At 44.1% G+C, this 12,953-nt stretch overlaps 1 protein-coding gene across 2 annotated transcripts; it reads right to left on the reverse strand.

The window, feature by feature from the left end:
• Positions 1–208: 208 nt before the first annotated feature.
• klhl20 (kelch-like family member 20) lies at positions 209–12,948 on the reverse strand. 2 transcript variants are annotated; one of them, XM_061241178.1, is made up of 12 exons: positions 12,928–12,948; positions 8,692–8,754; positions 6,855–7,428; positions 6,147–6,305; positions 5,544–5,638; positions 5,322–5,437; positions 4,829–5,012; positions 4,550–4,693; positions 4,244–4,377; positions 3,450–3,658; positions 2,853–2,959; positions 209–2,533 (listed from the first exon to the last, which is right to left on the reverse strand). In XM_061241178.1, the coding sequence occupies exons 2-12, from the start codon at positions 8,712–8,714 to the stop codon at positions 2,449–2,451; spliced, it is 1,830 nt and encodes a 609-aa protein (XP_061097162.1). In that variant the 5' UTR covers positions 8,715–8,754; positions 12,928–12,948; the 3' UTR covers positions 209–2,448. The 2 variants fall into 2 exon arrangements, with proteins under 2 accessions (XP_061097162.1, XP_061097161.1); XM_061241177.1 differs by lacking the exon at positions 12,928–12,948 and adding an exon at positions 10,510–10,690.
• Positions 12,949–12,953: the final 5 nt, after the last annotated feature.

The following is a 12,953-nucleotide window of genomic DNA, read 5'->3' on the forward strand; positions in this document are numbered from 1 at the left end:
CTCTAATTATTATTTAGACACCTGAGATTTCAGTGTATTTATATTAAATCAGAATCAGAAAACCTGTCTTAGTTTTGCTTGTGTGCATTTGTTATTGTGGAAAAATGCTATTCAATTCCAAACTATTGTGAATTTAAACACATCCATAATTACACAGGTCATGGAACTTCAAAGGTAACATCTGTATGAAATCAATAGTAGATTCATCTGAGAATTTATCAATTTATTCACCTGAATGACAAGCACTTTTATAGTTTAATATTTATTCCTTTATGTACCCATCTTTATTTTATGTAGGGATTATTTATTTGACACTTTTCCATTCTGAAAAACAGTAGCAGCTGTGACACACGAGTCCATACTATCCCAGGAGCCATCTTCACTAGGATCAGTGTTACTGATGAACAGTTCAGTAAGAGCTGGTGCCCAGCAACTTGAGTTGTGAAGCCAGCTCTTGCATACCACAAGGACACATTTAAGAATATACAGAAGGTCTGTAAGCCTGTTCTCCAGATGATCAGTCTAGTTAATCTGAATGATACTTTGAATACTGGTCTCTCTTCATTTGTAATTCTCACTCCCAAGTGTTTTTATGGAAAAATACATGAAAGCAAACACTGAAAAGCATATATCGACTGCATAGGTTAGAGTGCAGACGTTTCTTCTTGAAGTGGGTAAAATGTATCCTGGATATTCCCAGGCCTTCATGCACACTAAAGTAGCCAACAGATTTGTCTCTTCCTGCTTATAACCCATTTCCCTCTGACTTTGTATGCTTGGAAAAAATAACATTCCAGCTTTGACTGGTCTGTGTCGAAACAGATTGAAATGCACTGTTTGGGTTGATAAATATCCAGGAATAAAATTTAGATCTCCAGCGGCAACTATTGTTCCACCTCAAAAATACAATTTTCCCAGTAATATCCTGCGGAGAGATTCCTTACAAAGCAGCAGGAAGATTCCAAGCGAACCGATTTGACCTAAAAACCGTTTGAATCAAAAACACATTCCCAGTTCCAGTCATTGTACAATAAAGTACTAAATAATGTTTAGATTTAATAGAAATAAGCTCACATTTGCAGCATCATGGAATTACAACACTTGAAGTAGCATCTGTGGATGTAATGTTAACTACAGCCAAGCTGATAAAGCCGGCAGTACATTCCTAGGAAATAAATGGAGATTCAAATGCAAATATAGTCCTCAAAATAACCTGTCCACTCATTTTTGCATTAGGAGTTTGAAAAGATTACTGGTTACTGGCAAGACTGGTTACTTTGTCAATATGGCAATGTTTAAAATGGAAAGAAGTAATTACTGTCACAATGCATCATGTCCATGAGACGCGTATCCAAAATATACAATTAATACATTTAATATTCTCATTGCCGTCAGAAGTACCAGGCCAAAGACTCGCTGTCTGAACATGAATTGGCCCACCTTTTGCTTTGATTTCTAAACTGGCAATAAAGTGCACCTATTCTGCAAAACATTGTAGTATGAAATTAAAAAAATAAGTTAAATACACCTTTACCGTTTCAAAGTGAACCGAGAGCAGTACAATGTGATCAAAGGGTTGCCTCCAGTCTAGATTCTCCCACTTGGCACTCCCATTCGGGAAGAGATGCATCCAAGACGATGATTCTCAAGAGTTCTAGAGTACCAAGATGTAGCATCTAATGACAGAGGCCCATATGCCCACATTCCCACTGCCCACAGGCCAATGTTACAGAGGCCCAAATGCTAACGTTGCCACAGCCTACATGACAACATTATCACTGCCCATAAACCAGTGTTACTGCAGCCTGCATTTATGCCGACTGGTGAAATGTCTTCTTGGACTGAACCAAACTATGAACTATACAAACTATAAATGGCATAAAGATGAAAAACTAAATTTAACCCCACCATGAGTAACTAATGATCCAACTTCTAAGAGTCTAACTGACTGTCATGGAACCCAACGTGCTCTTAATAAGGCCCCATTTCTCTAGAGTTACAAGCTGAAGCAGTCCAGTCACATTGGGCGTCTTCCTTTCCAGAACTTTCCTATTGTGTGCATGGTGTCCGAAGTGGAAAAGCAAGACATCGCTCTGCATTCCTGCGGGTCGCTGCAGCCATACAGGAACGCAGCGGTGACTGAATGCATAACAGGAGGAGCTGCAGCACCCAGGCATGGAGGCTGAATAGTGTCAGAAGATCCTTTCAGTACAGGCAGAGCAACGATGAGAAGAACTACAGGTCCCGAGGGCCCAATGAGAGCAGAGGGTGATGAGGAAACTGCCTGCACGTTAACCTCTGACCTCAGGGAGGATCCTCACGTTCTCCTCAGACTGCCGGCCGGATGGTTGCTGATGGATAGAGTATAAATTCTTCATTTCTTTCATGATGCACAATGTCTTTGGAGGAAGCACAGGCTACAGGGTGGCACCTGGGGAGTTACCATGGTTACCATATATGTGATTCACAGTGCGTCATTTTGATAACTCCAACGCCTCCTCCTAGTCTCCGATAGTTCATACCACCATACAGCCTTGGAGAAGGAGAAGAGAATGTAAGGGTCAACATTGGGCAGGATCACATGACATAGCAAAGTAATGCACCTTCCTTTGAATATACAATTCCATAGTATTATATATACCAGCATTACTGTAGAAAAACACAAATAACTACCTCTTCATACCCAATATGTAGCAGAAACAGATACCATCATAGCTGTACCAGCACATACTGTATGTATATGTAATGCTGAATAGTTATACCACTGCACAGCATATGTTCATAATACACATTTTCCACTGTATAGCATAGAAGCATAGACGAACTCCAGTATAACAGTGGTGACAACTTACCTCCATGTATTTGCATCGGGATCATAGACCTCAATAGTTTTCAGGTACGTTGTTCCATCAAAGCCTCCCACAGCCATTAACTGGCCATTTACCACAGCTAAGCCAACCTACGAAAGAAACGCATTTACCAAAGTTAAACACGTTGCACCTTTCAACATTGCTGCAGTTCTGTGGCTGAAAACCAAAATATTCTATTTCAACTGGCAACTTCTAAAAATGAAAGTCACTGTATCAGCATCCTCTTCAATGATCGCTTCTACTTTTGTTGAAATGTATATTCATATACTAATACCAATCATACTGTATGAATAATATTGTTTAATGAGAAGAAACTTCAGGCCATTTAGGATCATTATCCATCATCATACCATCGACTGAATACCTAACATCATGTCAAGCCTGTTAAGTCATTTTGCACTTACAATGACGATTGTCTTTTTGTTTAGAACAACTTTTCATGCGTGTTTTGCTAGCTATGGATTTGATGCTTTTAACCAGTGGAAGAACCTATGCACTTGTAAGTCGCTTTGGATTAAAAGCGTCTGCCAAATGACAAAAACGTAAACGTAAAAGTAAATGTCTGCAGGCTGGACCCACCCCGCTCCGGCGGGACGTCATGGCAACCACGGGGGACCACTGGTTGGTCCTGGGGTTGTAGCGCTCAGCGCTGCTGAGCTCCGTGGTGTCGTCTCGGCCGCCCACGGAGTAGATCATGTCCTGGTACACGGCGCAGCCCAGGTGTTTCCTCCGAGTGCCCATCGGTGCCACAGTGTGCCAGCGGTTCTCCTGGGGATTGTACCTCTCCACTGCACGGCAGAGCCATTTGCATGTCAACGCACAGATGCTCTCCTCAATAGGTTACTCTACAGCAGCCACCATCAAAATCTGGCCCTGGTTCTTTTCTCCCTAGCTCAGGGGTGTCGAACTCCAATCCTGGAGGGCCCACTAGTTTTTGTGGTTTCCTTTCAATCAGCAGCCAATTAAGGCCTTGAGAACAAGGTGTGTGGACTTTGAAATGCATTTCTTGTGCTGAAATACACCAAAAACCAGCAGACACTGCGGCCCTCCAGGACTGGAGTTTGACACCCCTGCCCTAGCTGAACGATTAGTGCTACTGATTGGCCAGACTGTCCTCACACCTGACTCCCAGCAAAATGGAGGGTGGAAAACCAGCAGTTCTCAGACCTCGAGGACCGTGATTTTATGATCCCTGCTCTACAGAGTTCTTATCTTCCCTTCTACACTTCCCTCTAGTGTTTGGAGCAGTTTTGTACCACTAATGCACTTTGTGTTGTACGTTGCTCTGGATAAGAACATCTGGTAAATATGTGTCATGTAATGTTTAGATATGGACATACTATACAGCCAAGCAGACCTGATGAGATTTGTACCTGTGTTGAGAGGGGAGGTTCCGTCCGAGCCCCCCACCGCATAGAGAAACCCCCCCAGCACAGCGACGGCCACGCCCAGCCGCCTGGTGCTCATGGACGCCACTCGGGTCCACTTGTTCTCCTTAGGGTCGTATCTACACCACAGGGAACATTGGCACGTTAGCACAAAAACCGAATCCCTACAGGTTTTCCCAGCAAGCGTCCTTCCATACTGAAAAGTGGTTGAAATGTGAGGCCCATGATAACTTCAGCCACTGTCATTGCTGTCTGGCACTTTTGCAGCATAAGACAATGAGGAGACAGCACCTTTCCACAATGTTGAGGCAGGAGACTCCGTCCTGGCCACCGACTGCATACAGGTACCCTCCCAGCACCGCGACCCCAACGCTAGTCCTGCAGGTGCTGGTGGGGGCCACATCACTGCTCCACTGGTTGGTTTTGGGGTCATACCTGTTGAACGGCCAGGTTTTATTATTAAAACCATGTGTTGAGGGTGACATATTTTAACCAACCCTTAAACACAGCTAAGACCCCTGAAGAGATGGTGTATAAATGCTTCATTTGGGGGCAGGAGAGTAAACCCACCTCTCCACGCTGTTGAGATATGAGGATCCATCGTGCCCCCCGACGGCGTACAGGAGGTCATCCAGGACGCTCACGCCCACACCGCAGCGTCTCTTGCTCATGGACGCCACCATGCGCCACTCGTTAGTTTGAGGGTCGTAGCGCTCCACGCTGGAAATGGCGTCACCACTGCACCAGCCTCCAACTGCAAAGCAGCATGCCACTTTAGAACTGTACTGTCCTCTCAGGTCCTCTTCACATTGTACTTGTGTTTGATCTGCACTTCGTTGTACGTCGCTCTGGATAAGAGCGTCTGCTAAATGCCCTGTAATGTAATGTAATGTAGAGCCCTTTGTAAGCTGTGTGTGTGGGGTGACCGAGTGCTTAATAATGATAAAGGGGCATCCTTTTAAATATATGTGATAGAAATATTTAGCGTGCCACTATGTGCGTGTGTGCATTAACAATCTGGTGTAGACGGTATTTATTGGGAGAGGTGGACGGTGGATCCCACCTGCAAACAGGACCTCTCCACATCGGATTGGCTTGCGGGGACGAGTACGTGGTCCTTGCATTAGGGGGCGCTCTTGCGGCAACAGGAGGTAGTTCTTGGCTTCGTCAACTAGGTCTCTGAATAAACAGACAACAACAAATGAAGGATCCTTGCATTGCTCTTCACCTTCCTGCACTGCTCAGTATAGCTCTACACTTCCCTGTCCTGCTTTGATGCACTCACCTGCATTCTTCATCGCTCTTTATGAGGGGGTCAGACCCCACAGTCCCCACCAGGAACTTGGGGCTTAGCAGGGGTAGGCGGACATGCTGAAGTACCTGCAGATTAGAACCGGTCAGTATCACTTGCAGGCTTGTGGAGAAGAAACCAGAAAAACACTGTGGGATTCACAAGGCAGTGAAATGTGTGGCTGAGAGGTGTGGGTTGGGTTGCTATGGAAGATGTGTGTGACCGGTTTTAGTTAGGATTGTATCTGTGGAATACAAATGGGCAAGTGGGATATGCCTCCATTCTACATATCTATGGAAAGTGTGAGTGATTGCAGTGGGTTTGAGCTGTTTCTGTGGAAGGTGCAGATGATAGTTGTGGGTTTGAGAAGGTTAGGCTGTATCTGTGGCAGGTGTGGGTGATAGAAATGAGTTTTGGGGTTGTGTTGTTCTTGGGGATGGCGTCCGTCATAACAAATGTGGCTATGAGGGGTTGGATTGTACCACGTATGGGTGTTTGATGTGGATTTGGGCTGTGTGGCACAAGTGATAGATGTGGATTTTCGGAAGGTTGGGTTGTGTGGCACATGTAGGCGATAGATGAGGATTTAGGTCAAACCTGCGGTAGCTGCGGCCGGCGCTCCTGTATGCTGTATTTGACCCAGGCCATGACCGCATTGAACACCTGCTCTTCACTGCGTACGTTCAACTCATCACTAGAGATGATATCGATCAGCTGATTGGCCGGCAGCAGCATGAACTCCTCGCTCTCCATCACCTTAGGGAGCAACAAATAGGTCATTAAGCAACAAGAGACCAAAACCTGTAACCTGCCACACTTCCACACTGACAGACAAGACACGTTGTAACACGACTCACTCTGACCAACGAACCCCTGTTACATCTATAACTAACAGCAGTACTACACCACTCTCACACACTGCAAAGATGAGAGGTATACACATAGACATATGAGCAGTAATAATATTCATAATTAGGCCTACATTAGAAAATAATGCTGATAACGGGAACAGGCCAGGCAGTCCACCTAGGCTCGTAATTTGCATCCATCCAGCACTCACAAGCCACATTTATACCAACTAAACCTAAGTTTAAAACAGAAATCAAACCTAACCAGTCACCACTGACCTGACTGCCCAACCCTGTTCCAGTAGGTTTTCATTTCAACTCTAGTTCAGCAAACCTAACACCACCAAGTAGCAGCTAAACAAGATCTCAAGCTGTCGAACAAGGTGTGCTTTCTTAGGGTTGGAAGGCGGATCTCCAGGCCCAGGGCTGGGCAGCCCTGCTGGGAGTAGAGGCCCACCTCCTGGAAGTTGTGCTGGGTGAACTTGTCAGCGATGCGCAGCAGCTCCCTGCAGGAGTGCGTGTCGGCGAAGGCGCGAATGCCCAGGCAGTTGGAGGGGTCGAGCTGGCGCTTGAGGAACTCGCAGCACGCCTCCTGGATCTCGGCCAGCTGCAGCAGGCAGGCGGCGGGCAGCAGGGTCTGCACGTTGCCCTCCTCCACTGTCACCTGCGACGTGTAGGCGAAGTCGATGAGCAGCTCCATGGCCCGCTCGTCGATGTCCCGGATGACCACCTCCGTCTGCCGGCTCTCGGCCAGCTCGCCCGTGAACATGGCGCGGAAGTACGGGCTGCAGGCCGACAGGATGACGCGGTGGGCGTAGATCTTCTTGGCCCCCACCACCAGCACCACGTCGCAGAGCTCCCGGTGCTTGCGCAGCAGGTTGATGACCTCCAGGGTCTGGCGAGGGTGTTTGTCCGACACGTAGGGCATCCGCGCGGGCTGGGGGACGCCCTCCGGGAGCTTGTTGGGGTCGCCCAGGGTGCAACGACTGGTGATGTCCATTCCGGTGGTATCTGGGCGAGCACTGGTACCCCTTGGGTGGAGAGGGGATGAGACAATGAATAAAGTCCCAAAATCCTAATATTCAAGATGATGCATTTACCCTACTCTATTCTATGATATTACGTTTCAAACACAGTGACAAAGTCATGGTTTAACACAGTACATTTTAAGACATTTCATTTTCGTTATATGATAAAGTGCCGCAAATATTGCAAGACGTTGGGTAATCCGAAGAAGCAATAAAAATCACACAAGACCAATCCTCTCACGCCCACACCCTAAACACCAAAATATCAAATATAAACTGGTGATGCACTGGGCAGTATGCTCTGCTGGGGGATGGCACAGCAGAAAATCAGACAGGGTTCCACACAATGTCACAGCAGACCAATATAAGACAGGTGCTCACTCTGATCAAGCAAACAGACACCTACAAGTTTCCCAGAGCGCCAAGTGTGGACTGTGCATCTCAACCCATAACGTGCCCTGCACTATACAGTTGAGGGGGATTTCTCATTTACCTGCAGTCAGCAAGTTCTACATGTACACTTGGACTGGAGTTCAGTGACTTGGTTGCAGAATTTCTGTCATCTAACTGCAGACATACGTTCTAATTATAACTGCCACTGAAAGGGATATGCAGGGACAGCCTTTGAGGAGTAAATGTAATAGTGGAGACAGAGAGAAGAAAGATCCAGAGTCCTTTCTTTAAATATAATTTTTGATATTCACTTCAAAAACTAGGTGACCAGTCCACACAACCCAAACACCCATGAATATCAACCTAATGCCATAAAAATGATAGCACATGCTATATTGCATTTTTCATGATCTGAAAGTGCCTTATGGTGAAATCAACCTCCACAAATGTAGAAATGAAGATGCCACCACACATCAAAAAACAAGGAGGTGGACATTATATCCCTTTACACTTAGGAGACTCCATAAGCATTGGTCTTGAAACTGAGTGAAACAGACACAGCAGTTGCCTTGTACTACTGCAAGTAACAGACATATTTGATGAATGCAGGATTAGGAAGTGATATTTGTATTGTATGGCTGCAGGCCTAGCACTCCTTCACTTGCCAAATTCTAAAGTGCCAAGCTGTATCATCATAATGGTGAACTCTCATTGCCCATAGCAACCAAGCAATGTCAATAAACGTCATATGAAACAATGTTACAGAAGAATGTGATGGAAACAGGAAGTACTAGTTCAGGAAATATGGTATACAGCAATCAACACAAGGAGAATGCCTTCAAGGTTAACAGATATGAGAATTCAATGCCATACCTGCGCATTAGTTTTGCGTCCATGCACAGAAAATATAACCTGCAGTCTCACCTTCCTGCTCGTCTGTCAGGACAGAGACAAAAAAGAAACGGGCATCAGAACATTGTAGATTTTGAGAATGTCCATTGGTCTCTAGGTTGAGCCAAAGGGTAAAATATACACCTTTGTTTACAAATTGGCAGATTGTTTTGCTTTTGTAAACATGACTGGAAAATAAAGAATTGGGTGTAGATGTGAAACAAGTTTTATTATATTTGTTTTGAGAAGAGCACCTATAGAGAACCGGTTATACTTCAGGTACTTTGTTGTTTCTTCAGATGAATACAAACTTTAAATATTGTGATACGGTACATATTCATTTCTTATTGTGATATACTGTTGGATCACCAGCAGCAGTATGACACATCTCTTTTGCTCTTTTAGTTTGGACAGTTCAATGAATATCTTTCCAGGCAATTTACAGCTTCTGGTTTCTGGCCAAAGAAGTGAACATAATCCATTTAAAGCTTTCAGGATGACTATTGCTTGGTAGAGAACAGCAAGTAGTTATCCAGCATATGCCCATGATATTGCATATAGGAAGCTTATGATAGCTAGCGTATCTGCCTTGCCACATCAGTCTGCAGACATGGAAAGCTTGTGTTTCAACGTAGCGTTCGGATTCAAGCTCACGGTCTATATAAACGTATTTATTCGAAGGCATTGCAAGCGTTTGCGTGGCTATGAAAACATACCAATTGTTTTCTCATGATTTTTCAACTGTAGTTATAGTGACGTTTGTGTTCTCCCTCTTCCTAATATACATAATACATCTGGCTAGTTTTTAACCTACGAGGAAAAATATGGTATATGCCTACATTTTGCAACACAGACACATTATAAGCTTACAAACGCGTACTTTAAACTATACTAGCTTTTCAAATGAAATATCTCACATTAAAAATGCCAATGGTAATTAATGAATCTCTTAGACGTTCAGGAAGCCGACTGGAACGTACACTGTCATTAATTACATTCGTTGATCAAATTGACGGACCCAGAATTACAAAACATTTGCAACTAGTCAAGCAAGATATAGAACATTAAACCTCCGAAAGATGCATGTCGTTCTTAGTCTCTGATGACCAGCTAATTTAGCTAGATAACTACTTTTTAATTTGGTCGAAAAATGGTAATCTAGCTAGCTCTCCGCGAATGAACAACGCACAAAAAACTTAAATTGAGGGATGAAGCTAGCTAAATGGCGTTGTTGGGAATAATTTCACGTAAATAATGGGAAGAAGAAGGGCTCCTTAGCGTTTTCTGGCGAGCTAGCCAGACACAAATTCCAGACAGTCCAATGAGAAACATAAACATTTATTTAACTTAACTGTCAATCTGGGAGGAAAGGTCTGAATGGGAAAAATCATTAGCATGTCTAACGTTACTTATTTTTATATAAAATTTCTCGCCAACTAGCTAGCTCAATTTAGCAAGCTGCATATGGCCTCAACCGAAAAGGCCTTAAGTTAATTTACACATGGAAACACCTAAATGCACATATGCTGGTAAACAGAGGCAGTTAGCTAGCTAGCTAATTTTAGCTAGTTAAGAAATTGCAGATAGAGCCAACAATGCCTTACGAACACCGTCTACTTATCGAGCTAGCTAACTGCTATGTCCTAAAACTGTTTTGAAACAGTTAACGTATGTGGGGCATGGCAGTAGCTTGTGAACGTTTTGGTAGCGGTGGCTAGCTAAATGGGAACGTTATATTTTGCTAGGTTCTTGTGGATTGCCAAAGCGAGCTCTGATATACCAATAAATAGGTAAACTTACCTTATATTTCCATCTGTATGAGTAAAAATAAATCGTATGTTTCTTTGCTGCTTCTTCGTTTGTTTTATTTAATGGAAGTTTGATAACAACAAAGATGCATTAGCGCCACCCATTGTTCTGGAGTGTGGACTGAAATTACTTCCATTTGCTGGCACTTGGACGAAATATTTTCAGGGTAGGCAAACCGGAAGGAGTGTGGTCGTTTTTCCGGTTGCTCAGTGCCGCTTACTTCTCATAGAAAATGGCCGAGTTAAGAAGCACACAAAGTTGCTGCCACATGATTGGCTGATTAAATATTAGCATTAACAAGCTGGTGTATAGGTCTACCTAATAAATTGCTCACTGCGTGTATATCCATCTGTTTTTAGAAATGTATGTGCTGTCAGTCTTTTTACATTCTCTGAAAATCAATGATCTGACATTACTGGATTGATGACAGCTGTTTATTTTATTATTATTTGAGTATTATTCTTTTTTTCTAGTCCCTGCAGCCGATAGATGAATTCTTTTTGTTTCTGACCCACCTCTCACTGGGACTAATAGAGACTGATCTGGCCCACAGATTCAACATCCAGCAGTCCACAGTAAGGCACATCATAGCAACTTCCTGTACACTGTGCTTGGATCTGTGGGCATCTGGATGTCCGAGGAGTCTGTGAAGGCTCACCTGCCAGAGGAATTTAAGGACTACCCAGATACAATTGCAGTGCTGGACTGTATGGAGTTGCGTTGCCAAACACCAAGTTCTCTTCTACTTCAGAGCATGGAGCTTTCCAGCTATAAGTCTGACTGTACTTTGTTTCACCCCTTTATGGAGGCTCTATCAGTGACAAACAGATGTTGAGCCAGTCTGATATTTTCTCAAACCAACAATGGCCACCATGGTTGACAAAAGTTTTCTTGGTTGACTGTGTGCCCTGTAAGATCTACAGATCTGTCTCTCTGTCCAGGAGAGCACAAATATGCGCACCAAAGGTGAGGGAGATGCAGTCCATCGCACGACTACAGGTCTATGTTGAGCAGTTAATTCAAAGATTGAAGGAGCACAACTTGTTTCATAGTCATTCCGGTCTCATTCACTGGTAACATCAACCAGCTCTATACTGTTGCCTGCCTCCTGTTCAACTACCAAAATGGCCCCCTAGCCAGAGCCAAGGCAAGGGAGCAGTAAGTGAAATGTTCTTTATGCACTCAGTGAGCACTTTATTAGGTAGACCTGTACATCAGCATGTTAATGCAAATCTTTAATCAGCCAGAAAATCATGCTGACATGGTCAAGCGGTTGAGCTGTTTTTCACACCAAATGTCAGAATGGGGAAGAAATGTGATCTAAGTGACTTGAATAACTGTGGATTTAATATTGGTGCTAAACAGGGTGGTTTGAGAAACTCAGAATCTGCTTATGTCCTGGGATTTTCACGCACAACAGTCTCCAAAGTTTGCAAAGAATGGTGCAAAAACATCCAGTAGCAATTCTGCAGGCAAAAACGTATTAATGAGAGAGGTCAGAGAAGGGCCAGACTGGTCAAAGCTGACAGGAAAGTGACAGCAATGCAAATAACTACACATTACAACAGTGGTATGCAGAAGAGCATCCCTGAACACACAATGTGTCAAGCCTCTTAAGTGGATAGGCTACAGCAACAGTAGACCAATAAGTCAAAAAATAAGTCTAAAAAATACCTAATAAAGTGCTCATTGAGTGTATATAATAATAGCTGTACCCGTAGAAAATAATTACTGACCTTTTATAATCCCTCAGAGTACTATCAATATATTTTTGCTTTGTGGAACCCCTTCCTTGTGTCCTGAATATTTTGCTGCATTGTATTGTTCCACAATAACATCCATCCATCCATCCATTATCTGAACCCGCTTATCCTGATCAGGGTCGCAGGGGGGCTGGAGCCTATCCCAGCATACATTGGGCGAAAGGCAGGAATACACCCTGGACAGGTCGCCAGTCTATCACAGGGCACATACACCATTCACTCACACACTCATACCTACGGACAATTTAGACTCTCCAATCAGCCTAACGTGCATGTCTTTGGACTGTGGGAGGAAACCAGAGTACCCGGAGGAAACCTACGCAGACACGGGGAGAACATGCAAACTCCGCACAGAGAGGCCCCGGCCGACGGGGATTCGAACCCAGGACCTCCTTGCTGTGAGGCGGCAGTGCTACCCACTGCACCATCCGTGCCACCCCACAATAACATGAATTCCACAAATACCAAAAAATCCAAATAATAAAAAAAATCTCAGAAACTACCTAGCATTTATTGCCATACCTTCAAGTTGTGTGCATTGTAGTCTTTCCAGATATGTTATGGGTACATTGGATACTGTCCTTAAATGTATGAATGCCTCTTGTCCAGATAAGCAGTCCACACCTACAATTCAAGATGTTCATACCTGCATAGTCCATGAATGCATCTGTT

This window comes from Conger conger, chromosome 5 (assembly GCF_963514075.1).
Source record: "Conger conger chromosome 5, fConCon1.1, whole genome shotgun sequence".
Classification (NCBI taxonomy): domain Eukaryota; kingdom Metazoa; phylum Chordata; class Actinopteri; order Anguilliformes; family Congridae; genus Conger; species Conger conger.

Bases quoted from the DNA above. Each gene is read 5' to 3' on its own strand.
- klhl20 (XM_061241178.1), bottom strand. From the start codon at position 8,714: ATGGACGCAAAACTAATGCGCAG. The intron at 5,438-5,543 runs GTGAGTGCATCA...CTGTTTATTCAG, and splicing joins AAGAGCGATGAAGAATGCAG to AGACCTAGTTGACGAAGCCA. The intron at 2,534-2,852 runs GTAAGTTGTCAC...TCCTTCTCCAAG, and splicing joins CCCGATGCAAATACATGGAG to GCTGTATGGTGGTATGAACT.